We start from the raw sequence: 27,770 nt of genomic DNA, 5'->3' as shown, positions 1-27,770 counted from the left end.
GCAGAAAGGAAACACCCCCTGCGCTGTCAGCTTGATATAAATCTAGTAGAGCAATAAATGGGGAGATCTCTGGATCCATGTGAGGTACAGGGCTGGTTCTAGCTTTGTTAGAGATTGTCATGTCCTATATGATGTCTAATTTAAATTTTTTACATTAGTCATGGGATAACCCCTTTAAGAGGGGAGGAGGGTTGCTTTAGCTGCTCATATCTTGGGATTGGTAGCAGCTAGATATGGGTTTGGTCTTGTTTGAAAGCTGGCATTTCAAGTTTTAAAACAATACCAGAACCACAGCATTATATCCATTACAGTGATCCCTCAAGATACAATGGCCTCAGAATACAATATTTTCAACATCCAGTGGTCTTTTCCAGCCATTGTAAGTTGAAACTAGACTCAATATACAATGTTTCAGACTCCGATCCGACCAATCGATATGGCCATTTCACTGGTAAAGCACCTTTATTGGTTGTCTAGTAGCTACTCTATGGTACTAAAATGTCCTCTACTGCCCCCTGTCTGTGCCAGGATGAGCTGCTCCTTTGGACACCAGTCAAGCGTCGACTTTTATTTTGCTGGTACATCTGTGTACTATGCAAGACCCTGAAGAAGCTCCTGCCCTCACCGTAGAAATAGGATTTTTTGTGCTAACCTGTAAAATCCTTTTCTCACTGAGTTAATTGGGGGACACAGGAGACCATGGGTATAGCTGCTGCTGCCACTAGGAGGCAACACTAGACAAAAAAAAAAAAAAAAAGTGCTAACTCCTCTTCTCAGCTATATCCCTCTTGCAGATACTGAGCTAATCAGTTTGTACAAAAGCAGTAAGAGCAGCCAGGAGAAGCAAACAGAAAGCAATTGTATGAAAAAGCTGGAGATGAGTCAGAACCAAGAACAGGTGGAACCCACCAAAAAGAACCAGCAATGAACTTACTGGGTGGGTGCCGTGTCCCCAATGAACTCAGCGAGAAAAGGATTTTGCAGGTGAGCACAAAGATTCCTATTTTCTCGCTCGTATCATTGGGGGACACAGGAGACCATGGGACGTTCCAAAGCAGTACCATGGGGAGGGAATAAAAGACTAGAACAAATCTAAGGCCGGTCATAAAGCCCCGTACAGTATTATAGGGAAAGGATAGGAAGGCCAGCGAGAGAGCGTAGAACGCACATCATCTTAGACTGGGCAAAGAGGAAAACCCAGTTAAACAAAGCCCAAGGGCTCGAGAGGCTTCAGAGAATGTGGATAGCAGCACATAATATCCACAAGAAGGATAAGCATGTCTGACGACTGAAGATGATGTGCGGAAGGTACTTCCAGATAACGAGGACCACAGAATTGCTGTGGGGACCTAGACTGCAACTGGCAGAGGACTAGTCCTGTAGGGATCTCCCAGGTACGTGAGGAGACCCCTGTGGGCCAATTTGTAAAAGAAAATAGCGAGTAGCCACTCCCTTGTAAAGAATCCAGCACGAGAAGAGACTAAAAAGTATGGAATATGATCACTCATCAAGACAGAGATAAGGTATGGCCAAGGGGGAGAAAAAGGGAACCAGAGGAAGAAGATAAAAAGCCATAGGCAAATGGGGAGTAGTCTAAGAGGAAAAGACTGTGTCCCTGGGGATCAATAGCATCCCAGCCGTGCAGCAGAGAGCAATGCGGCAGAAGAGTGCAGCCAAAGCAACCTCCGCCACTGGACAAAAAGAAGACTGCGAGTGATGCTGGATCCAGGACCACATCCATACCAGACATGACTGGCATTAGACAGCCTGAGGAAACTGAGCAACCACACTCTTAAAAGAGAGTATGCTACAATACATGAGAGAGAGCACATACACTCGCCGCAATACACTCATGGAAGCAGATCCAAAAGGTAAGGATCGCAGCATACATCTCTGCTTAAAAAGGAAACGTCCCCCAAGGAGCAGGTATTGTGGAAGACAGATGCCCCCAGAGCTGTAGAAGTTTGTCGTGAGACTTCTAACAAAAGAAGCTGCTTGATACTTCACAAACTGCCTGGATAAGGCAGACCCAACTGCAGGCTGAAGAACTAAAATACCGCAGTGATAGGTAGAAGCAAAGCAGACGCCAAAAATATCGGAGGTGTGTAGATTCGTCAGAGACCGTCTTCTGTCACCGTGTAGTGAATGCCTGAAGGGGACAATGCGGTCATCAGCAGAATGCACAGATTGGTCCGAGATAAGGAGAAATACTTCTCCAGGAGAGAATGTGATGACTATGTCCGACGTTACAGAAACACCAGAGAAAATCTGGACACAAGAAAAAGATTGTGCAGGCGTTCCAGAGCAGTAAGAATCCAACCTCAGGAGTATGGATACTGGGACAGGTAGACAGAAACCTAATCTGTGGGGAGTGCAATCAGTCGTCTTGCAAAGGGGCATAACGTAGAAAGGGTGTTGCGTTCAAGCAACGAGACATCTATTAGCATTGACAAAATGCCACAGCACCATAGTCCCGTCCGGTGAGGGGGAAGGGGAAGCAGTTGATGCACAGTATGTGCCCTAAATAGGTGTGTCCCCTACATAAGGACATGTCAGAGCTATTACTCAGCTCTTAAAAGAGGCAGTGTTGATGGTGTCGAAGCATCAACAGTTAGCAGCAATGTCCCACTTGAAATGAGAACCTTGTGGTAGACCAATGTCATAGAAACTAGAACCCTGCAAAAGTGCTCACCAGAAGTGAATGGCTCATCAGTTATAGCATGCATACTAATGCCAATACCTGGTCAGAGAATGGAAGTACAGCAGAAGACCATGTCATCAGGAATGAGTGGAAGAATCAGCTAAAACTGCAAGCGCCAGCATAAAGACCCCACCTATTGGTACAACGGCATCCATTGGTTGCGCAAAATGAGACGGAATGTAGACACAACCACACAGTGGTAGACAAGGCACTTAGGACTAAGGCAAATTCTCCACCTGAGAATGGGGCCAAACAGGAGTAGCCACAGGAACTAGTGCAATACTCCACCTGAGGAGGTGGTCATACCGTAGAAGCCATAGTATACAGTGATAGCACCATACTCCACCTGATGGAGAGCATACAGAAGGAGCCATGGTATGTAGCACTAATGAAAATAATAGCCCTGAGAAGAAGCCCATACAGATAGTAACCACCGAAACAAGGGCTAGCGCAAGCCATACAGTAGTAGCCATGATATGTAGCGCTAGCGTAAATACTCCCTCTGAGAAGGAGGCTATACCATAGTAGCCACTAAAGCCAAAGTCAGGGTAGACACGCCACCTGGGAAGGAGGCCCTACAGTAGTAGTTACGATCTCTAGTGCTAGAGTAAATACTCCACCTGTGGAAGAGGACATATAGTAGTAGCCATGGAATGGAGTGCTAGCCTAAATACGCCACCTGAAAAGGAGGACAGCTAGAACTGGAAACAGTATTCAGAGGGAGTAATATTTAATTTGCTTGGTAGTAACCACCGAATTCTCTTCTAGGGCAGATACACCACCTAAGAAGGTGTCGAGTATCATAACCAATCATGTAGTGTGGAGTACCACCGGGACTTAAAGCGGTGTTGTGGGGATACACCCTGGGAGGACAGAGCCTGCCATGTCGGCACTCAAAACCAACAACCAAAAACGAAGGGGATAATGCGGTAGTAGCTTCCGTATCCAGTGGTTGTGCCCGTATTCTGCTAGTGGGGGAGGTCCGGGTAATAGTAGGTACCGTCTCTTGGCATACTCCACCCGTGGAAGAGGAAGAATAGGATAGGAAATATAGCATCTGGTGCTGTGGGGTAGTAGACATAGTATCCAATGGTGGTGCAATTACTTTACCAGTTCATGTGAATAGAATACTGTACTTGTGGTAGCAGGTAACGCAGGATATCCAGTGATAGAGCAATTACTCCACCTATGGAAAGAGGTAATGCGACCGGCTGTGCCGTATCCAGTGGTCGCGTATTTACGCCACCTATGAAGGCTGGAATGCGACAGGCTGTACAGTATGCAGTGGTAGTGCATTTATGCCACCTAAGAGAGGGGGCAATGCTACAGAGTGTGAGGCATCCAGTGGTAATTACTCCACTCGAGGAGTGAGTAACACGACAGGATGTACGGTATATGTGGGTAGGGTAATTAGTTTGTCTATGGATGGAAGGTCATGACGGGACGCACGGTATACATTAGTAGTGCCATTACTCCATCTATGGGAGGAGGGGGAATATGGATGTACGGATGTACAGCAACCAGTGGTAGTGCAACTAATCCACTTAAGGAAGGGAGAACGCGACAGGATGTACAGCGCCAGTGCATGTCCATGGAAGGGGAGTTGCATCCAGTGGAATTGTTGCAGGAAAGTGCGACAGTAACTGCATAAGTGGGAGCGCACCCACCTTAGATGGGGTTAATACTGCAACAGACACCACACTCAGCACTTGATAGTGCCAGGGTAACATATTATTTATTTATCTCAATATAAACATAGTCCCAACTGGAGGCAAGAAGGGGTTCATTTTAAACTACACAGCCATGAAAGGCCCCTTTCACACGAGTGAGTTTTCCGCGCGGGTGCAATGCGTGACGTGAACACATAGCACCTGCACTGAATCCTGACCTATTCATTTCAATGCATCTGTTTACATGAGCGTTTTTGTTTCACACATCTCTTCTGTGTTGCGTGAGAATCGCAGCATGTTCTATATTCTGCGTTTTTCACGCAGCCCTGGCCCCATAGAAGTGACTGGGGCTTCAGTAAAAAAACGCATTGCATCCGGAAGCAAGTGCGGATGCAATGCATTTTTCACTGATTGTTGCTAGGAGATGTTTGTAAACCTTCAGTTTTTTTCTCATGCGCGTGAAAAACGCATTGCACACTCACGGAAAAAAAACTGAACAACTGAACGCAATTGCAGACAAAACTGACTGAACTTGCTTGCAAAATGGTGCGAGTTTCACTGAATGCACCCTGAACGCATCCGGACCTAATCCGTCACGCTCATGTAAAAAGAGGCCTAATGGGGAAGCCAGCCTCAGTAAGGTGGCAGGCAAGTGAGTTTTTTTTTGTTTATTTTTTTTTTGACAGAGGCCGGGGGCGGATCTCAGCAGGCTCCTGGAGAAGGGGGGACGTCTGGGCGCGAAGATATCACGCTCAGGGGACAGTCCACCAAACTCCAGGATGGAAGTTACGGCCTAGTAGGCCGCAAAGCCGTAGACTTGCGTAGCCGCGGGCCGACTGGAAGGACTTCCGGCCGGAAAGAATGGCCATGGGATTCCCAACCCCAGACCGAGGAGACCTGGGGGTACTTATGCCCGGTAGCTGGATGCAGCGGTCGCCCCAGGAGGGGATCTGACAGCTGGGAAATGGTACCGGTAGGCCCCAGAGGAAGCGGGTAGAGGGAGAGGGGCACAAGGAGAGAACCCTGGCCAGGAGGGAATGCAGTAAGAAAACAGCACTTGGCTGAGGAATGGAGGGGAGGAATGGAGAGGGTTACACACACCCTGTGTTCACAATACTCACCCCATCTTCATCCTCTTCTGTTCACCCACCACTCAGGGTACCAGCAGGGTCACCTCTTCAGACAAGAGCACCGAGATTGAAGAGAGGCTGGAGTGGAAGGGGGGGTGACCCCATGGCTGGCGGGATGCAGGGGAGCTGGGCCGCCCCGATCCACTTTTGCCTTCTTGGGGGGAGGTTGGGCGGGGAACAGACACCGGCCTTCCTTCATGGGTAAACAGAGGCCAGGCGTCTGTTTCCCGTGCCTAAAGGGGAAAAAAGGAAAAAGCAATGAAAGAAAACGCCCTGCAAAGCAGGGAGGTCTGCCTCCTACAGACCCTAAGCTAAAACGGATGAGCTCCGTGTCTGCAGGAGGGATATAGCTGAGAGGAGGAGCTAACACTAGTGTCGCCTCCTAGTGGCAGCTATACCCATGGTCTCCTGTGTCCCCCAATGATACGAGAGAGAAAAGTCGTTTACAGCTTCCAGCCTCTATTCCTGTCTGTTTTAGTTAAAGACGTGCTTATCTGTTTAATTTTTCTTTAAAATTTACTTTCATACTGACATTTTGGGGATTTGGAACCAATTAACAGTTTTCCATAGTGTTATGGACTCAACTTACAATGTTCATCCTGAAACCAATGAATTTTGTAACTTGGAAGATATAGCTGTTAGAAATCAAGTCAGGAGTGAAATCAGGGAAACTGTTTTTGCTTTCACTTTTAACTGCATTCCCAGCCATCCTAATTTCTAACAGCTATATCTTCCAATGTAATGCAGATAATGCTGTGGTTCTTCTTTAGGATTCTGGATTGAAATGTCAGCTTTCAAACAAGGTCAGGCTCATACCTCTAGCTCAGGGGTAGGCAACCCCCAGCACTCCAGCTGTTGTGAAACTACAACTCCCAGCATGCATACTTGCTCTGCTCTTCTCAGACCTCCTATAGAAATGAATGGAGCATGCTAGGAATTGTAGTTTCACAACAGCTGGAGTGCCAAAGATTGCTGACCCCTGCTTTAGCTGCTACCAATACCAAATGTTTGGAATGTGTTTGCAATCTTCTGTGGGGCAATGCCGTTCGTTATAGAGGTGAAAATAATTGAAATGGTCTATTGGTCAGAAGTGGTAGCTGAAAATACAGTGAAGGAGTTTAAGCATGCATGGGATAGGCATAAGGCCATCCTTCATATAAGATAGGGCCAGCGGCTATCCATAGTATTTAGTATATTGGGCAGACTAGATGGGCCAAATGGTTCTTATCTGCCGACACATTCTATGTTTCTATTGCTATCCAAGTGGCATCAGTTATAAAAATGGATGCCACTCGGTCGCGTGCAAGGGGCTTAAAGAGGTCCTTTCATGTATTTTTTTGTTTTTTGTTTAAAGTACTTTTACTTGCAGGATACACCCCACTGATGCTGCCATCATTGTTCTTTTTTTTCCAAACCGCCCTCGCTTGCCCCCCCCCTGCTGTTTTCACGTCCAGTATGTTAATACTGAGCATCGGTACAGGGAGGAGGAGATGCCAGGCTGTGCCCCGTTCCAATCGCAGATGAGCACATCATAGCCAGGGAGAAAAAAAAACCCACAGCTCACCTTCTCCCTGGCTGTGACGTGCTCCACTGCGGCACAGCCAGGGAGACGGAGACGCCCCCCGAGAAAGCCTGGCGTCTCCCTCTCCCTGTTGGCTAACATACAGGGCGCGAAAACTGCAGGGGGGCACAGCGGGGCAAGCAAGGGGTATTTGAAAAAAAGAACAAATGATGGCAGCATCAGCGGAGCGTACCCCACAAGTAACGGTACTCCATTAAACAACAAAAAAAAAATTTAAAATCATGAAAGGTCCTCTTTAAGGAAGTCGGTTCATGAATGTGGGCGGTCAGCCCATGTAATCATTTATTTTAATGCGTGTATTCACACATCTGTGTTTGAGCATGGACACATACTTTTTCAGTCATGTTTATGGATCCATCACTCCCATTATAGTCTATGGATCTGTGTTTCATGGATCATTTATTATAAATTTATTTTCAGCCTAGCAGTGTCCGTGGAACATGGAAGACACATGGAGAGCAACGGACACAAGGACCAAACATAGATTCTTCATGGAGGATACACAACGTGTGAATATGGCCTAAATTCATAAATATCTGTGGAAGGCGCATGTTTAAAGAGGACCTGTCACCGCTCCTGACATGTCTGTGTTAATAGCTTCATGCATTCCCCATGTAATAACAATTCTGGAGCCTCTATTGTTATGTCTGTATGTTGTGCCATTCCTGTATTATTTCTACTAGAAGTAATAAATGAGTTGCTAGCAGTCTGCAGTAAGGGTACAGGGGGGGTGTACCGGTACAGACTCACTCTATCCAATCAGCACTGCCATTTTCCGACTGTGCAGGTACACTCCCCCAACTGGTAACACCCCTCTGTACCCTTACTGCAGACTGCTAGTAATTTATTAATAACGTCTAGTAGAAATAATAAAGGAACGACAACTTACAGACATAACAATAGATGCTCCAGAATTGTTATTACATGGGGAATGCATGAAGCTATTAAAATAGACATGTCAGGAGCGGCGAGAGGTCCTCTTTAAATCAAATCAATTAATTTGTATTGGGAAGAATACAAGCCATGTCCTTTTATGCTGTACACGTCAGGTACATGACAGAAGATGATCCGGTAGAAACAATACTCACAGATCAGGAAAAAGGGAAGAGAAAGCAGCAAGGAGTAAAACTACACACACAGCAGAGACAGGCAAGCGACGCCATGAAATCCTCAGACCGCCGTGTATACAGAAGATTACACAGCGGCTCGCTCAGGAGACAGGAAAGGGTGTTAGCAGGGCAGAGGACACACAGGAGATAGCCATGCCATCTAACCCTCTCCCAAAATACCTTTGTTTCATCAGTCTCCTGATTGTCATTCTCTGAAACGTCCGCTTCCTACAAAAACAAGAATTTACAGGGTTTAGGAAACAGGAGTCCGATCCTGGGGGGTGAGAGTTCACATGAACTACTAAACGCCATACTTTACACTGCAATTATGCCATAAAACTGGCACCACTCTAGAGCTACATATGCCACATTGGATCATCTTGAGGGGTTGCAAAGCTTTACGTTCCCAACTATACATCCGGGTCGTGATCACTGTTAGAATCCAGTTTATCCATAAACCATTTAAAGGGGTTATCAGAGACTAAAAAATGTCCCCGATGTGCCGGGCCCCTCACACTGAATCTACTTACCTGGCTCCCTGGTATCACGGGTAACGCTAGGGAGGCTCGTCCCAGTCTTCCATTGGCTGCTGCCCCCGACACCGGAGGTTTTCATCATCGCACGGGGAGAAGCAGCAGAGGCGGTGCAGGGACCAGGAGTGGCGCAGGAAGCGGGGAGCCAGGTATGTAGATTCAGTGTGAGGGGCCCGGGCATATGGGGGACATTTTTCAGTCTCGGATAACCCCTTTTACACCAAAAGACATTAAATGTTGTTAATGGCTGCTTTAAAGTAATTTGCAGTGTTTCCATCAAGCAAAAATACATTTCTTGTCTTTATTTTGCTTCCATATTGGTGCTGCTGCTGATGGGGAGGGGAGGAAGCCATGAACAGAATCAGCCTCCTCCCCCCTCTGGCAGCCAACAATACAGTCCTTTCTTACTTCCCTACAGGGAGTAGTACTTACGTCTAACTACAGGAGTCTTCTCAGGTGTAGGGCCATGGTACTGTAGGGACTCCTCTCCCGACAAGCAGGGCAGAACACTATGGAGGAGATTTATCAAACTGGTGTAAAATACAATTGGCTTAGTTGCCCATAGGAACCAATCATATTCCACCTTTCATTTTTCACAGCTCCTTTGGAAAATGAAAGGTGGAATCTGATTGGTTTCCATGGGCAACTAAGCCAGTTCTACTTTACACCAGTTTGATAAATCTACCTCCCATTTCTATTGGGATCACTATGCGGAGAGATCTGGCTGTGACTGAGTATGCATGTCCACCAGCATCAGCTCATGGGGTGGAAGTGCACATTGCTATACACTTTAAACACCGGATCGTGCCATATTATGTAACTAAATGTTACAACTGTTCACCGATTTTTTTTTTTTTTTCATAGCATGTAAATGGTAAATATGCTTCATTATTTAGGACCAGTACAATGACTAATATTTAGTGCAATTCTAGAATATATGTCTATTCTGTGAATTTTCTCTCTGGGTAAGGGCTCATGCACACGACCTTATGTATTTTGCGGTCCACAAAAAATACGGATGACGTCCGTGTGCATTCCGTATTTTGCGGAACGGAACAGCTGGCCCCTAACAGAACAGTCCTATCCTTGTCCGTAATGAGGAGAATATTAGGACATTTTCTATTTTTTTGCAGAATGCACACGGGTTAACTTCAGATTTTTTCGCAGACCCATTGAAATGAACGGTATCGCACATGGTCTGCAAAAAAACAAAAAATGGACACGGAAAGAATACGTTCGTGTGCATGAGCCCTAATTCACATATCCTTACTGTTTCAAAACCGCTTGCTACACTGAAGCTGTGACTGCTGGGGAACTTGTGGCCAGCCAGCCATTTTTTCTGCAGCATTAAATGACCTACTGTTTAAATTTGATGTGAAACACTTTTAAATTTTCCACGTTGATATTTATATTTAAACAAAAAAACTAAAATTCTGCAGTTTACACACTTAATGAGGCCGGCGAGCATGCAGTTTGTATCCAGCAGCGGTAAATCCAATGGATTCCGGAAGGTTGTTCTCTGCACAACGGAGATGTGAAAGTAGCCTTAGGCCTCATGCACACGAACGTATTCTTTTTCCGTATCCGTTCTTTTTTTTGTGGACCGTATACAGAACCATTCATTTCAATGGGTCCGCCAAAAAACGGAAGGTACTCCGTGTGCATTCCGTTTCCGTATTTCCGTTCGCCAAAAAAATAGAACATGTCCTATTATTGTCCGCATTACGGACAAGGATAGTACTGTTCTATTAGGGGCCGGACGTTCCATTCCGCGTGAATGGGTCTGCATCCGTTCAGCAATTTTGCAGAATGGGTGTGGACCTATTCATTTCAATGGGGCCGCAAAAGATGCAGACAGCACACCATATACTGTCCGCATCCATAGTTCTGTTCTGCGGCCCCGCAAGAAAGATGGAGCATGTCCTATTCTTGTCTGCAGCCTCGAACAAGAATAGGCCTTTCTATCATAGTGCCAGCCATGTGCGGTCCGCAAAATGCGGACAGCACATGGCCGGTGTCCGTGTTTTGTGGATCCGCAATTTGCAGACTGCAAAACACTTGCGGCCGTGTGAATGGACCTTAGTATCTGTGCAATACTGGCAGTACAGTGCATTGCAACAGATGACTATTGCAGTCCACTGTGCATCAATGAGACCCCCTGGATCTTGAAGGAAAAAAAAAATAAGTAAAAAAAATAAAAACTTAATTAAAAAACATTTTTGCCTTTGACCATATCTGCTCATTTATAATTGATTAAAAATCTGCAGCACAGTGGCCAAAACCATAAAGCGGTTTAACCAGACAGGTTCCACTCAGAACAGGCCTCCCCATGGTCGACTGAAGAAGTTGAGTGCACATGCTCAGCGTCATATCCAGAGGTTGTATGAGTGCTGCCAGCATTGCTGCAGAGGTTAAAGAGGTGGGGGGTCAGCCTGTCTGTGCACAGACCATACACCGCACACTGCATCAAATTGGTCCGCATGGCTGTCGTCCCAGAAGGAAGCCTCTTCTAAAGATGATGCACAAGAAAGGCCGCAAACTGTTTGCTGAAGACAATCCAAATAGGGACCTGGATTACTGGAACCATGTCCTGTGGTCTGAGACCAAGATAAACTTATTTGGTTCCGATGGTGTCAAACGTGTGTGGCGGCAACCAGGCGAGGAGTAAAAGACAAGTGTGTCCTGCCTACAGTCAAGCATGGTGGTGGGGTTGTCACGGTGTGGGGCTGCATGACTGCTCCCGGCAGTGGGGAGCTACAGTTCATTGAGGGAACCATGAATGCCAACATGTACTGTAACATACTGAAGCAGAGCATGATCCCCTCCCTTCGGAAACTGGGCCGCAGGGCAGTACTCCAACCTGATAATGACCCCAAACAAACCTCCAAGACGACCACTGCCTTGCTAAAGAAACGGGGTAAAGATGCTGGACTAGCTAACCATGTCTCCAGACCTAAACCTTATTGAGCATCTGTGGGGCATCCTCAAACGGAAGGTGGAGGAGCACAAGGTGTCTAACATCCACCAGCTCTGTGATGTCATGGAGGATGGAAGAGTATTTCAGTGGCAACCTGTGAAGCTCTAGTGAACTCCATGCCCAAGAGAGTTAAGGCAGTGCTGGAAAATAATGGTGGCCACACAAAACATTGACACTTTGGGCACAATTTGGCCATTTTCACTTACGGGTGTACTCACTTTTGTGAAATACTGTAGCTCTCTGCATAAGCCAAATACTGAATATGAGATCACAAAAGAGATAATTAGTTTAACCCTTTCAGGACCCTGCCATTTTTCACCTTAAAGGGAACCTGTCATTGGGACTTTGTGTATAGAGCTGAGGACATGGGTTGCTAGATGGCCGCTAGCCCATCTGCAATACCCAGTCCCCATAGCTCTGTGTGCTTTTATTGTGTAAAAAAAGCGATTTGATACGTATGCAAATTAACCTGAGATGAGTCCTGTCCCTGAGATGAGTCCAGCGTGAAGGAGCCCAGCACCACCCCATATCCTCAGAATCTCCTCCTTGCTCCCTGGCGTCAGAAAGTCAGAGCGCCGTAATCTCGCGATGCGCGAGCTAGCACATGCGCAGTTCCTTCCCTGAGGCTGATGCCAGCACAAGGAAGGAACACTGACGACACTGTGCATGCGCTAGCTCACGCATCGCGAGATTACGGCACTCTAGCTTTCTGGCGTTGGGGAGCAAGGAGGAGATTCTGAGGATGCGGGGCGGTGCTGGGCTCCTTCACGCTGGACACATCTCAGGGTAATTTGCATACGTATCAAATCGCTTTTTTTACACAATAAAAAGCACACAGAGCTATGGGGACTGGGTATTGCGGATGTGCTAGCGGCCATCTAGCAACCCATGTCCTCAGCTCTATACACAAAATCCCGGTGACAGGTTCCCTTTAAGGACCAGGCCATTTTTAGCAAATCTGACCAGTGTCACTTTATGTGGCAATAACTTTAAAATGCTTTTACTTATCCAGGCCATTCTGAGATTGAGTCAAAAAATTTCATTTATTTATAAAAAAAAAAAATACCAAATTTACCAAAAATTTGGAAACATTTTCAAATTTCCATTTCTCTACTTTTATAATAGATGGTAATAACTCCAAAAATAGTTATTACTTTACATTCCCCATATGTCTACTTCATGTTTGTATCATTTTGTAAATGAAATTTTTTTTTGGGGACGTTAGAAGGCTTAGAAGTTTAGAAGCAAATCTTTAAATTATTCAGAAAATTTCTAAAACCCACTTTTTAAGGAACAGTTCAGGTCTGAAGTCACTTTGTGAGGCTTACATAATAGAAACCACCCATAAATTGCCACATTTTAGAAACTACACCCCTAAAAAGGTATTTAAAACTGATTTTACAAACTTTGTTAACCCTTTAGGTGTTAGGGTCCATTCACACGTCCGTAGAATGGGCCTGCATCCGTTCCACAATTCTGCAGAACGGGTACGGACCCATTCATTCTCAATGGGGACGGAAAGGATGCAGACAGCACACATTGTGCTATCCACATCCGCATTTCCAGTCCGCGGCTCCGGAAAAAATAGAATATGTCCTATTCTTGTCCGCAATAGCGGACAATAGGCATTTCTATAGGGGTGCTGTCCCGGTGTATTGTGGATCCGCAATACACTACGGGCGTGAGAATGGACCCTTAATCGAAAATGGAGATTCAATTTCTGAATTTTACTTTTTTGACAGATTTTCCATTTTAATCCACTTTTTCCCAGTAACAAAGCAAGGGTTAACAGCCAAACAAAACTCAATATTTATTACCTTGATTCTGTAGTTTACGACCACATGTGGGGTGTTTCTGTAAACTGCTGTACGGGCACACGGCAGGGCGTGGAAGGAAAGGAATGCCAAATGGTTTTTGGAAGGCAGATTTCACTGGGATAATTTTAAGCCACCATGTCCCATTTGAAGCCCCCCTGATGCACCCCTAGAGTAGAAACTCCAAAAAAGACCCCATTTTGGAAACTACGGGATAAGGTGGCAGTTTTGTTGGTGCTATTTTAGGGTACATATGATTTTTGGTTGCTCTTTATTACACTTTTTGTGAGGCAAGGTAACAAAAAAATAGCTGTTTTGGCACCGTTTTTTTATTTACAATGTTCATCTGACAGGTTAGATCATGTGGTATTTTTATAAAGCCGGTTGTTACCGACACGACAATACCAAATATGACTACTTTTGGTTGTTTGGGTCAGTTTTACATAATAAAGCATTTAAAAAAAAAATATAAAAAATGGCTTTCAGAATATGGGGACACTAAAAAAAAAAAAAAAAAAGTTTTTTTTTTTAAATTTTGGCGAATGTTGTAGGGGCTCAATTTTTGTTGTATGAGATGACGGTTTGATTGGTGCTATTTTAGGGTGCATGTAACTTTTTAATTGCTTGGTATTACACTTTTTGTGATGTAAGGTGACACTAGTTTTTGTTTTACGGTGTTCGGTCATGTGATATGTCATACAGCAGGTTCTTCTGGACATGGAGATACCTAATATGTATACTTTTTTATTTAAGTTTTACACAATAACAGCATTTTTTAAACAAAAAAATAAAAAATCATGTTTTAATGTTTCCATATTCTGAGCGCCATTTTATTTAATTTTTTGGGCGATTGTCTTAGGTAGGGTCTCATTTTTTGCAGGATGAGATGACTCTTTGATTAGCACTATTTTGGGGTGCATATGACTTTTTGATCGCTTGGTATTATACTTTTTGTGATGTAAGGTGACAAAAAAAAAAAAAAAGGCTTTTAGTACACTTTTTTTTTTTTACTGTGTTCACCTGAGTGGTTAGGTCATGTGATATTTTTATAGGAGCTGGTCGTTACGGACATGGCATAACCCAATATGTATACTTTTTTAATTTACGTTTTACACAATGATTTTTTCATAAAAAAAATAATAATCATGTTTTAGTGTCTCCATATTCTAAGAGCCCTAGTTTTGCAGTTTTTGGGCGATTGTCTTAGGTAGGGGCTCATTTTTTTGCAGGATGAGGTGACCGTTAGATTGGTATTATTGTGGGGGCATACGCCTTTTTAAGCGCTTGGTGTTGCACTTTTAGTGACTTAAGGTGACAAAAATATTTATTTTTTTAGAACAGTTTTTATTTTATCTTTTTGACGGCGTTCACCTGAGGGGTTAGGTCATGTGATTTTTTATAGAGCCAGTTGATACGGTCGCGGCGATACCCAATATGTCTACTTTTCTTTTTTTCCCCCTATTTTTTTTTTTTTACAATTTTTCTTTACTTTATTTTGGGAAAAGGACGCTTTTTTATTTTTTACTTGAAACTTTTAATTTTCTTTTGTACAACTTTATTTTTCTAGCTTTTTTCCTCACAACTTTTGGGGGTCTGATTCCCTTTACAATGCATTACAATACTTATACATTGCAATACAATACTTCTGTATTGTAATGCATTGGCTGTAAGTGTATTACACACTGTAATACACTTCAGCCTGTTGGGCATTTTCATACGTATACAATATTATCTAATGACATTATAATCAAAATTAATGCTCATCTCATTGCCTTTAAGAATAAGACCAGCCTGAACCAAAGTTATATTATGTGGCTGAGGAAGCCAAGATGAGTTCATGGCAAGTTCAGTCTATATAAAAAAAAATAATAATAATTGGGAACATAAATGGACATTGTAGTTTAAAAGTTAGTGCTAAAGATATGAGACCATCTGTAAGAAGTAAGTCAACTCCCTAAGACATATCTGTCTGGAGGGAACATGGTTACTTGATAAGGACCCATGTCCTTGGAGCACACCTGCTGTATGAGCTTCAATTTATATATTCATAAATATATATATATATATATATATATATATATCTATATCTCTGCATGGTATATTTAGTTTACAACATATGTTAATCAATAATTCATATAATGTGTTATCTATGTGTAACAATGTATTGATTTATATATATGTTATACCATGTATTTACCATTTAGAAGAAACAACTACAGAAACAAGTTTAAGTTAATTGGATTTCAAAACAATAGTTATTCATGGGAGTACATAAGTGAAATGAAATGTACAAGTTCCGATGCCAAGCATCAAAGCCGCTCAACCTATATTTCAAAAAGATAGGAGAAGACAGTCAACTCCAACAAGTCCAGGATATAGGTAATTAAAAGTGTCAGGAAAAGACCTTCCTCAGTGATTTATATGGAAAGGTCAAAGAGGTCCTGAGAACGTGTTATTAGATATTTAATTTTAATGCTTAAAAGTTGTGATGTTCACCTACAGTACCGCAGTGCCATCTGGAGGCAGATGGGCAACATTATATTATTTCATTATTTGTCCTATACCATATTAGGAGTTGAGATAACGTCATGTGGTTATTAGCATGCGAATACACCCACCTTACCTGATTGGGAATCCCTAATCTAAAGGGGATGATTCTTAGATAAGGGGGGGAATAATTATTCGTGTGCGGAGTAGCATGGAAGCGATCAAGAGAAAAGAACTAGCTAGTAGAGGAGAAGTTGAGGTCTATCAAGATGGAAGCCATAATGAGATGCGCTATGATGGACCACCCAGCTTTCCTAGGAGCAGAAGTGAGATTCCTGCTAGGACTTGGTAAGACACAGAAAATGATATTTCATTTTATTAAGACTAATTTGATAGTGTGGGTGAAATTATACCATCTAGATTGGCGATTAAATACATGATTACATTAATTGATCATCTCCATATTGAGATGTAGTCTTAGGATATTGTAAGGCTTCATTCTACCTGCAGAAGAATCTAGACTCATAATCTAGCAAAGCATTAAATAATTGCATATATATATATATATATATATATATATATATATATATATATATATATATATATATTGATAGAACATTCTTCGCCAAGCTAAGTGATGGATTCCCACAAGGAAGATTTGTTTCAAATCCTTCCCATTTAAGATCCTAGATCCCTGTTATTTGTCTTAATAGTCTTACCAAAGTTATATATGTGAAAATAGTCCAGGATGGGGCGGAAGGATACAGTTATCTCTTCTAAGTTATATCCTTGGATGGATTTGCCCATCTTGAAGTCATGTGATGTGTAGTTGGTTAGGGGGGGCAGAATGGATTTAGCATTCTATATTGATGTCTAGGATTAGACATGCCCATCCTGATATCATGAGCTTTTCTCTGAACAGAAGTGATGTATATAACTTATGTTCATATTTTGATATCCTAACCTAATAGCTTGGTTATAAGTGACAAGTTATTTCCACTCACATGTATTCTTAAGCTTGTAATGCTTTATATTAACGCTATATATATTCATTTGTATGTATCTTTGTGTTTATTTACTTACATAGGTTTATAATCTTGTAACCAATAAATCTGCATATTTTTATAATACCTGTGTATTATTGTATAATGTAGAACTACATTTTATCATTAATGTCATCTCACGTCAAAAAGAACTTATTTATCTGAGGAAATAGTCGGACTCAGATGTGAATTGTATCAATTAGGTTGTCTACAATTCACCAGGTCATGATTTTAAGAATTTATGACAAATTTTAGAAAATTAAATTTTTTTATGGTTAATTATTTTTATGGCCATAATTAATAATTCTTAATTGAATTATTACCACCCGACAAGCCTGCTGGATCTCAGGCTCTCCCGGAAGGCAGTGACGATGCTAAGGAAGGCATCGGGCTGCCTTCCCTGCCTCGGGTCCCAGTCACAGCAGCGCGGGGACCTAATAGACACCCCGCACACATCTGAAGCCGGCACGTGCCGTGGTCAGCGATGACCGTGGCAGTGCAAGGGTTAATGCGCCGGCAGCATTTCACCAATACTGGCGCATACAGCTGGGGTCCGGCATTCAGTAATTTCTGGACCCCTGCGGCAGATCGGGCAGGCGCAGCTCCTGCACCCGCCCGATCAGCGCACCATACAAGTACGGCGCTGGGCGTTAAGTCAAGTCCGGTTGCGCCGTACATGTATGATGCTGGTCATTAAGGAATTAAAGGGAATGGTTTGCCAAAAATTTTATTCTGCTAGTTAAAACCAAATAGCAACACATCATTTTTTTCTAATCTATTTTTGTTTTCTGATTACAGATTTTTAAATTCTATTTCCTGAACATGATTATGGGGGTGGCTATCTTGCCTGAGCTGTTTTAACAGCATTTAGAAAGCATTAAAGGGGTTTTCCCATCTCAGACAATGGGGGCATATCGCTAGGATATGCCTCCATTGTCTGATAGGTGCGGGTCCCACCGCTGAGACCCGTACCTACAATGAGAACGGAGCCGGGAAATGAACGGAGGGCGCACTGCGCATGCGCAGCCGCCCCCCATTCATTTCTATGGGGCCGCCGAAAATAGCCCATTCACTTCTATGGGAGCAGCGCTTGGTGGTGGACGGACCCCGGGAAATCTGGGGTCCTCCAGCCACAGCGCTCCCCGCTTCGTTCTCGTTGTAGGTGCGGATCCCAGCGGTGGAATTGTCCTATTACCAGCGCACAGCAAAGGAGATCCCCATCTCCAAAGACAAAAGTGATAGATGGTTAATAACTTACTGCCTCGCTGGTAATCGGACACATCCATGCAATATGGTCAATAAGTAATTTATTTTAAAAAAGATACAAAAATAAAAAACAGATCTTTACAACGGATGAAATATATATATATATATATATATATATATATATATATATATATAAATAATCAACACCACATAATAGTATATAACTGCGTCGACAGTGTGCATTACTGGGGCCTAGTAGTCACACTTCACTCCCACATACATTCATATAAAAGACCGGTCATTGGTATAAAAGTAACCAACACATGTAAAATTGACGCTCCCAGTGATGGATAACCTCCGGCACTCCAGCTGTGTTGATACTACGACTCCCAGCATGCTCCATTTCTGTGGAGTTCTGAGAACAGCCAAGCAAGTGTGCATCTTGGGAGTTCTAGTTTTACCACAGCTGGAGTGCCGGAGGTTAGCCATCACAACTATTCTGTGCCAATATTCTGAATACTTCTGTAATTGCATGTAATTAAAAATTCATTCTAGCTACTGACTTATTCAATGAAATGTATCTGTAGAGTGCCACCTGCTGTTTGCTCTTTTTGTAATTTCTCTCTCCTCACGGAGACAGAAGCACACACTCCGTTCCATCCTTCAACTGCCACCAGCTGCAGCAGACATGACACACCTCTGATAAAGGACACTTACCTGAGCTGCCAGCCTGAAATAAATGTAGCAGAACATTTGGAACAATGAATGGGGAGATCTCTGGATCCATGTGAGGTCCAGGGCTGGTTCTAGCCTTGCTAGAAAGAGATGGTCATGTCCTATATGATGTCGGATTTTCATTTGTTACATTTATGTGATGACCCCTTTAATAGATGACCGTATGCTTATTAGATATTAATAAACTCTCTGCCTCCCGCATCTCAGAAATAGTTATATCGCCATACTTCCGTACTTCTTATCCTCCAATAACATATAGCAGTGAATTAGATGTCAAATGAGTGTTTACGGTGGTAATTCTCTTCAAAGAGAAGGGGTTGTCCAAAATTTAAAAAAAGTGCCAAAGATCAGGTGGCTGTATAAAACAAAGGAAAAAAAAACAAAAAAAAAAAAAAAAAACCACTCACCTTGTCAATGTCCTACCATTCATGACCGCTGAAACCAAGTAACTGGAGGCAGTGGTCATGTGAATGATGAACCGCATGTCACCCCCGCAGGCCCTGCCGGGATCAGAGCAGAGGCTTGGGAGCAGCGGGATGTGGCAGGTGTTAGTTATGCTCCTCTGCACTTATTTAAAAATAAAAATCTTAGACAACCCCTTTAAGAGGTGGGCAACATCCGATTTCTACATTTCATGACATTTCCTGCTGCCAGATTCATTTGTTAAACTTCTGCACAATCCCTGAACTTTGCCCAAAACAATGCGGCCTAAGCACGGATTTCCGAGACATCAAGTTACTGATTGCAAAGACGGCAGGTGATCGAGGTAATGACAGACGGTAGGATGGGGTTTGGTATCGCCCCCCCTTACCCTAAACTACTTACAGAATGCCGACTTGACTCGTCATCTTTGTTGGATCGATCCTCTTCCACCCGCGATAGGTCACCCAGTCCATACGACCTGGACACCAAGCCCCCAATCTCATCTGAAACCGAAAACTAAACGTTTGAAAGAAGAATAACGCAGAAAATATTAACACCCCCCCCCCCCCCCCCTTAGTGCATAAACAGGTACAAGGTTTCAATTCATGCCAACCAAATTGGGTTGAAAGCCCACCACTTTTGGAATATAAAGTGTCTTTATTAAATATTCGGACAGTAGAAAAAAAAATGTTAAAACCAAGTTCACTTACATGTTTTAGGTGACTACCGCAACCTCAGGGTGCATTCACGCAACCGTCTGTATTTTACAGTCCACAAAATACAGATCTGCAAAAAAATTCGGATGGCGTCCGTGTGACATCTATTTTTTGGGCGAATCCACTGTAACAATGGCCATTGTTGTCCGCAAAACAGACAAGAATAGGATGTGTTCTATCTTTTTTGCGGGGCTACGGAACGGACATATGGATGCGGACGCCACACATTGAAATTAATAGGTCCGCATCCAATTCGCAGAAAACGCGGACCACAAATACGGTCGTGTGAATGGGGCCTTAGTCTTAGCATAAAATGTTAGAATGAAAGAAAGGGTTTATATCGGTAAACATACACAGATTTGCTGGGAAATGGTGAATGGATTGGAGCATTGTTTTAGCATGTGTGTGTATATACACTGATCAAAAAAATAAAGGGAACACTTAAACACCACAATGTAACTCCAAGTCAATCACACTTCTGTGAAATCAAACTGTCCACTTAGGAAGCAACACTGAGTGACAATCAATTTCACATGCTGTTGTGAAAATGGGATAGACAACAGGTGGAAATTATAGGCAATTTGCAAGACACCCCCAATAAAGGAGTGGTTCTGCAGGTGGTGACCACAGACCACTTCTCAGTTCCTATGCTTCCTGGCTGATGTTTTGGTCACTTTTGAATGTTGCCGGTGCTTTCACTCTAGTGGTAGCATGAGACGGAGTCTACAACCCACACAAGTGGCTCAGGTAGTGCAGCTTATCCAGGATGGCACATCAATGCGAGCTGTGGCAAGAAGGTTTGCTGTGTCTGTCAGCGTAGTGTCCAGAGCATGGAGGCGCTACCAGGAGACAGGCCAGTACATCAGGAGACGTGGAGGAGGCCGTAGGAGGGCAACAACCCAGCAGCAGGACCGCTACCTCCGCCTTTGTGCAAGGAGGAACAGGAGGAGCACTGCCAGAGCCCTGTAAAATGACCTCCAGCAGGCCACAAATGTGCATGTGTCTGCTCAAACGGTCAGAAACAGACTCCATGAGGGTGATATGAGGGCCTGACGTCCACAGGTGGGGGTTGTGCTTACAGCCCAACACCGTGCAGGACGTTTGGCATTTGCCAGAGAACACCAAGATTGGCAAATTCGCCACTGGCGCCGTGCTCTTCACAGATGAAAGCAGGTTCACACTGAGCACATGTGACAGACGTGACAGAGTCTGGAGACGCCGTGGAGAACGTTCTGCTGCCTGCAACATCCTCCAGCATGACCGGTTTGGCATTGGGTCAGTAATGGTGTGGGGTGGCATTTCTTTGTGCTCCATGTGCCAGCCAGAGGTAGCCTGACTGCCATTAGGTACCGAGAGGAGATCCTCAGACCCCTTGTGAGACCATATGCTGGTGCGGTTGGCCCTGGGTTCCTCCTAATGCAAGACAATGCTAGGCCTCATGTGGCTGGAGTGTGTCAGCAGTTCCTGCAAGACGAAGGCATTGATGCTATGGACTGGCCCGCCCGTTCCCCAGACCTGAATCCAATTGAGCACATCTGGGACATCATGTCTCGCTCTATCCACCAACGTCACGTTGCACCACAGACTGTCCAGGAGTTGGCAGAGGCTTTAGTCCAGATCTGGGAGGAGATCCCTCAGGAGACCGTCCGCCACCTCATCAGGAGCATGCACAGGCGTTGTAGGGAGGTCATACAGGCACGTGGAGGCCACACACACTACTGGGCCTCATTTTGACTTGTTTTAAGGACATTACATCAAAGTTGGATCAGCCTGTAGTGTGTTTTTCCACTTTAATTTTGAGTGTGACTCCAAATCCAGACCTCCATGGGTTGAAAAATTTGATTTCCATTTTTTTATTTTTGTGTGATTTTGTTGTCAGGACATTCAACTATGTAAAGAAAGTATTTCAGAAGAATATTTAATTAAATCAGATCTAGGATGTGTTATTTTTGTGTTCCTTTTTTTTTTTGAGCAGTGTATATATATTTGTCATTTATCAAACTGGTGTAATGCAGAACTGGCTTATATGCAATATTAAATGGTGGGGTTGGAAAGTACAACTTGTCCTGCACAAAACAAACCCTCATAAGGCTATGTGAACGTAATCCCTGACAAGTAGAGCAGAGAGGAGGATGAGGCAGCTCTTTAGCTCAGAGTTGTGAAGTAACTTCCTCCTTAGGACAGCGAACATTTTATTTCTCCTAATGCTCTCTAGACAAAACGAGCCATTATAACTAATGAAAGGTATTTGGGAATATATTTAGAATTAAGTAATATTTAAGTATTTTCATTTTCTTAATTCCCGGAGAACCCCTTTGAGGTCTTCTGCAATTCTAATCTTCAAGTGACGTGTAGTGCAGCCATGTTTATTACACTCGCTGCATTCTAGCACATATAGGACATACAGTGTATTGCAGTTTATTATGTTTGAGATTATTGGCAGTGGAAGCAATCTGCTTCCCAGATATTACACATCTACACAAACCACATCTATTCAAGCCACATTTGTAAAAGCCAGTTCCCAGTTTGATTAGAATGGGACAGATACATAGATGGAGCTAATATATTGCCTAATGGAATACCTTCTTGTTATCCCTTAAAGGGGTTCTCCCAAGACTAATAAAAAAAATGATAATCAGACATCATATAGGACCTGACAATCTCTTTCTAACAAAGCTAGAACCAGCCCTGTACCTCACATGGATCCAGAGATCTCCCCATTCATTGCTCTACTAGATTTATATCAAGCTGGCAGCTCAAGGGGAGGGACTTTTCTGCTGCAGCTCAGGAGGCGTGTCCATGCTCTCCCCATCACAGCTCAGGAGGCGTGTCCATGCTCTCCCCATCGCAGCTCAGGAGGCGTGTCCATGCTCTCCCCATCGCAGCTCAGGAGGCGTGTCCATGCTCTCCCCATCGCAGCTCAGGAGGCGTGTCCATGCTCTCCCCATCGCAGCTCAGGAGGCGTGTCCATGCTCTCCCCATCGCAGCTCAGGAGGCGTGTCCATGCTCTCCCCATCGCAGCTCAGGAGGCGTGTCCATGCTCTCCCCATCGCAGCTCAGGAGGCGTGTCCATGCTCTCCCCATCGCAGCTCAGGAGGCGTGTCCATGCTCTCCCCATCGCAGCTCAGGAGGCGTGTCCATGCTCTCCCCATCGCAGCTCAGGAGGCGTGTCCATGCTCTCCCCATCGCAGCTCAGGAGGCGTGTCCATGCTCTCCCCATCGCAGCTCAGGAGGCGTGTCCATGCTCTCCCCATCACAGCTCAGGAGGCGTGTCCATGCTCTCCCCATCACAGCTCAGGAGGCGTGTCCATGCTCTCCCCATCACAGCTCAGGAGGCGTGTCCATGCTCTCCCCATCACAGCTCAGGAGGCGTGTCCATGCTCTCCCCATCACAGCTCAGGAGGCGTGTCCATGCTCTCCCCATCACAGCTCAGGAGGCGTGTCCATGCTCTCCCCATCACAGCTCAGGAGGCGTGTCCATGCTCTCCCCATCACAGCTCAGGAGGCGTGTCCATGCTCTCCCCATCACAGCTCAGGAGGCGTGTCCATGCTCTCCCCATCACAGCTCAGGAGGCGTGTCCATGCTCTCCCCATCACAGCTCAGGAGGCGTGTCCATGCTCTCCCCATCACAGCTCAGGAGGCGTGTCCATGCTCTCCCCATCACAGCTCAGGAGGCGTGTCCATGCTCTCCCCATCACAGCTCAGGAGGCGTGTCCATGCTCTCCCCATCACAGCTCAGGAGGCGTGTCCATGCTCTCCCCATCACAGCTCAGGAGGCGTGTCCATGCTCTCCCCATCACAGCTCAGGAGGCGTGTCCATGCTCTCCCCATCACAGCTCAGGAGGAGTGTCCAACCTCTCCCCATCACAGCTCAGGAGGAGTGTCCAACCATTGACATAATCTCTCTAATGATGCAGAGCAGGACACTATGGGGCGGTACAAAAGACAAACATCCTGTTTATATATACATAATAGGAATGCATTTAGGGCATGCCCTTCCTCCAGCAACTGCCCCAGAGCATCTTTGAATCGCCATTTAATTTACGGTAAGTATCACCATCTTGTAGTATTTGAAAGATATCTCTCTCATACTCATGACTATCTAAAACCACAACAGCTCCCCTTTGTCACAGCTCCCAATACACTGCGTGCAGAATTATTAGGCAAATGAGTATTTTGACCACATCATCCTCTTTATGCATGTTGTCTTACTCCAAGCTGTATAGGCTCGAAAGCCTACTACCAATTAAGCATATTAGGTGATGTGCATCTCTGTAATGAGAAGGGGTGTGGTCTAATGACATCAACACCCTATATTAGGTGTGCATAATTATTAGGCAACTTCCTTTCCTTTGGCAAAACGGGTCAAAAGAAGGACTTGACAGGCTCAGAAAAGTCAAAAATAGTGAGATATCTTGCAGAGGGATGCAGCACTCTTAAAATTGCAAAGCTTCTGAAGCGTGATCATCGAACAATCAAGCGTTTCATTCAAAATAGTCAACAGGGTCGCAAGAAGCGTGTGGAAAAACCAAGGCGCAAAATAACTGCCCATGAACTGAGAAAAGTCAAGCGTGCAGCTGCCAAGATGCCACTTGCCACCAGTTTGGCCATATTTCAGAGCTGCAACATCACTGGAGTGCCCAAAAGCACAAGGTGTGCAATACTCAGAGACATGGCCAAGGTAAGAAAGGCTGAAAGACGACCACCACTGAACAAGACACACAAGCTGAAACGTCAAGACTGGGCCAAGAAATATCTCAAGACTGATTTTTCTAAGGTTTTATGGACTGATGAAATGAGAATGAGTCTTGATGGGCCAGATGGATGGGCCTGTGGCTGGATTGGTAAAGGGCAGAGAGCTCCAGTCCGACTCAGACGCCAGCAAGGTGGAGGTGGAGTACTGGTTTGGGCTGGTATCATCAAAGATGAGCTTGTGGGGCCTTTTCGGGTTGAGGATGGAGTCAAGCTCAACTCCCAGTCCTACTGTCAGTTTCTGGAAGACACCTTCTTCAAGCAGTGGTACAGGAAGAAGTCTGCATCCTTCAAGAAAAACATGATTTTCATGCAGGACAAATAATTGAAATGGGTATATATTTGTTTTTTTGTTAAGTTGCCTAATAATTATGCGCAGTAATAGTCACCTGCACACACAGATATCCCCCTAAAATAGCTAAAACTAAAAACAAACTAAAAACTACTTCCAAAAATATTCAGCTTTGATATTAATGAGTTTTTTGGGTTCATTGAAAACATGGTTGTTGTTCAATAATAAAATGAATCCTCAAAAATACAACTTGCCTAATAATTCTGCACTCCCTGTAGTAATATTTTTATTCTGTTGTATAAACCATGTAAGTGAACTTGGTTTTAACATTTTTTTCTACTGTCCGGATATTAAATAAAGGCATTTTATATTCCAAAAGTGCTGGACTTTCAACCCAATTTTCTATTTGGAAAAGGAATATCAGTCCTCAGTTGGTTCTACTTGGAGGTCAGCCCATTATTTTGCTTTTTTTCGGTACAGTTCGTGCCTCTCATCCTCAAGGACCCTATACACAGGGCCAAGAAACGCTCATTAGCGATTATCTGGCGGTGTAAAAGTACCGCCAATTACCCGATGAAGAAGCGAAACGCTCACACAAAAATCGTGGATTGCCGACAGCAGACTGTGCTGTGTAAACAACGAGTCAATATGAGGAAGAGAGATGGCATTGCGGATTACTCCTCCCCATACTGAGGAGGAGATCGCTGCATGGAAATACAGCGGGCTCCTCCACCAGCAGGAATGCTTCCTTCCCGATAATCTGCTGCTCTGTTGTCCCATGTAAAGGGAGCTAGGGATCGACCGATATTGATTTTTTAGGGCCGATAATTTGTGAACTTTCAGGCCGATAGCCGATAATTTATACCGATAGTCTGGGAATTTTCATTTTTGAGAAAAAAAAAAAATTCCTACACAAATCTGCTGAAAATTAATATGTTTATTGTTAATGTGTATTTTTTTGTTTATTGTTAATGTGTATTTTTTTTTATAAGTCTTTTTCATTTATACTTAATATTTTTGTGTTTTTTTTTTTTACTAACTTTTAGCCCCCTTAGGGACTAGAACCCTTGTCCTATTCCCCCTGATAGATCTCTATCAGGGTGAATAGGAGCTCACACTGTCCCTGCTGCTCTGTGCTTTGTGCACACAGCAGCATGGAGCTGAACATGGCAGCCAGGGCTTCAATAGCGTCCTGGCTGCCATGGTAACCGATCGGAGCCCCAGGATTACACAGCTGGGGCTCCGATCGGAGGAGCAGGGGAGAGGGGATCCTGTGGCCACTGCCACCAATGAGTAATACTGGGTGGGGGGGGGGGGGGGGGGTGGGGCGCACTGCACCACCAATGTTTTTACTATTGGCCAGGATTGGGGTGGGGGGCGCACTGCGCCACCAATGATTAATACTGGGGGGCTTGGGGGGGCGCACTGCGCCACCAATGAAGATAAGTCTCTCATTCATATACAGGAGGCGGGAGCTGGCTGCAGAATCACATAGCCGGCTCCCGACCTCTATGAGCGGTAGCTGCGATCCGCGGCACCTGAGGAGTTAACTACCGCGGATCGCAGGTATCGCTCATAGAGGTCGGGAGCCGGCTATGTGATTCTGCAGCCAGCTCCCGCCTCCTGTATATGAATGAAAGGCTTATCTTCATTGGTGGCGCAGCGGCCACAGCCCCTCCCCTCCTCTTGTCTTCTCTTCTGTCATTGGCGGCAGCGGCAGCAGCAGCACAGGGGGAGGAAACACTGCTTCCTTCTCCCCTGTGCTGCGGAGGAAACACAGAGAGCGCTGACAGCAGCGCGTTCTGTGTTCCCAATACGTTATCGGTATATCGGCAAAATAGATGCCGATACCGATAACGTTCAAAATCCTCAATATCGGCCGATAATATCGGCCAAACCGATAATCGGTCGATCCCTAAAAGGGACCTCCAGAACGTGCTGGTGCAAGACCTGGTGCCGTGACATTACTGGCTGGAGGAGGACACAAAATCCACATAAACAGCAATACATCCCAATGCAGCAGCGGTGATGGCATCAAATGACCAAATCAAGATGCATCACTGTTCTGTATGTGTAATAGAGGGGACCACCGAAAAGGCCTGCTCCAGTAAAGCCCTATGCCCTCTTCCAGCATACAGATCCCTTTCTTGGGAGTCAGTAATTAGCCAGTGAGAAGAAATACAGAGTGGCCCAACCACAAAGTACATGGTCAGCCATTACTGCCTCTCTCCTCCAGCTCAGGGCCACACCTGAGGTGGTCGCACACATGCAGTTGCTCTCCGTTATATTCTCCACCTCTCTGCTGCAAATGGGGGGTTTCTATTTATTAGGGTCTTATAAGGATGACCCCCTAACCACATGCAGTCTTAGGCCATATGGACTTTATGGAAAAAGGGCCCCGTTTTGGGGACACAACTGCATTAGGCTACTTTCACACTAGCGTTAGGAGCGGATCCGAAACATCAGACGGATCCGCTCCTATAATGCAGACGTTCGCATCCGTTCAGAACGGATCCGTCTGCATTAAAACTTAGAAAATTTTCTAAGTATGAAAGTAGCCTGAGCGGATCCGTTCAGACTTTACATTCAAAGTCAATGG

General features: G+C 44.6%; 1 protein-coding gene across 2 annotated transcripts in view; it reads right to left on the bottom strand.

The window, feature by feature from the left end:
• Positions 1 to 27,770, bottom strand: part of LOC121005946 (SAP30 binding protein) — a 68,013-nt gene that overhangs the window by 38,406 nt on the left and 1,837 nt on the right. For both annotated transcript variants that reach the window (XR_005779985.1, XM_040438801.1), the window contains exons 2-3: positions 19,813 to 19,913; positions 8,373 to 8,420 (exon numbers count right to left, since the gene is read on the bottom strand). Coding sequence is in view for 1 of the 2 variants with exons in the window: in XM_040438801.1 (XP_040294735.1) it covers positions 8,373 to 8,420; positions 19,813 to 19,913 (149 nt within the window). In the remaining variant the exon portion in view is untranslated. The remainder of the gene's footprint in view (positions 1 to 8,372; positions 8,421 to 19,812; positions 19,914 to 27,770) is intronic.

This window comes from Bufo bufo, chromosome 6, assembly GCF_905171765.1.
Source record: "Bufo bufo chromosome 6, aBufBuf1.1, whole genome shotgun sequence".
Classification (NCBI taxonomy): Eukaryota; Metazoa; Chordata; class Amphibia; order Anura; family Bufonidae; genus Bufo; species Bufo bufo.
Note: the sequence above shows the minus strand (reverse complement) of the source record. Positions and strands in the feature narration are given on the sequence as shown.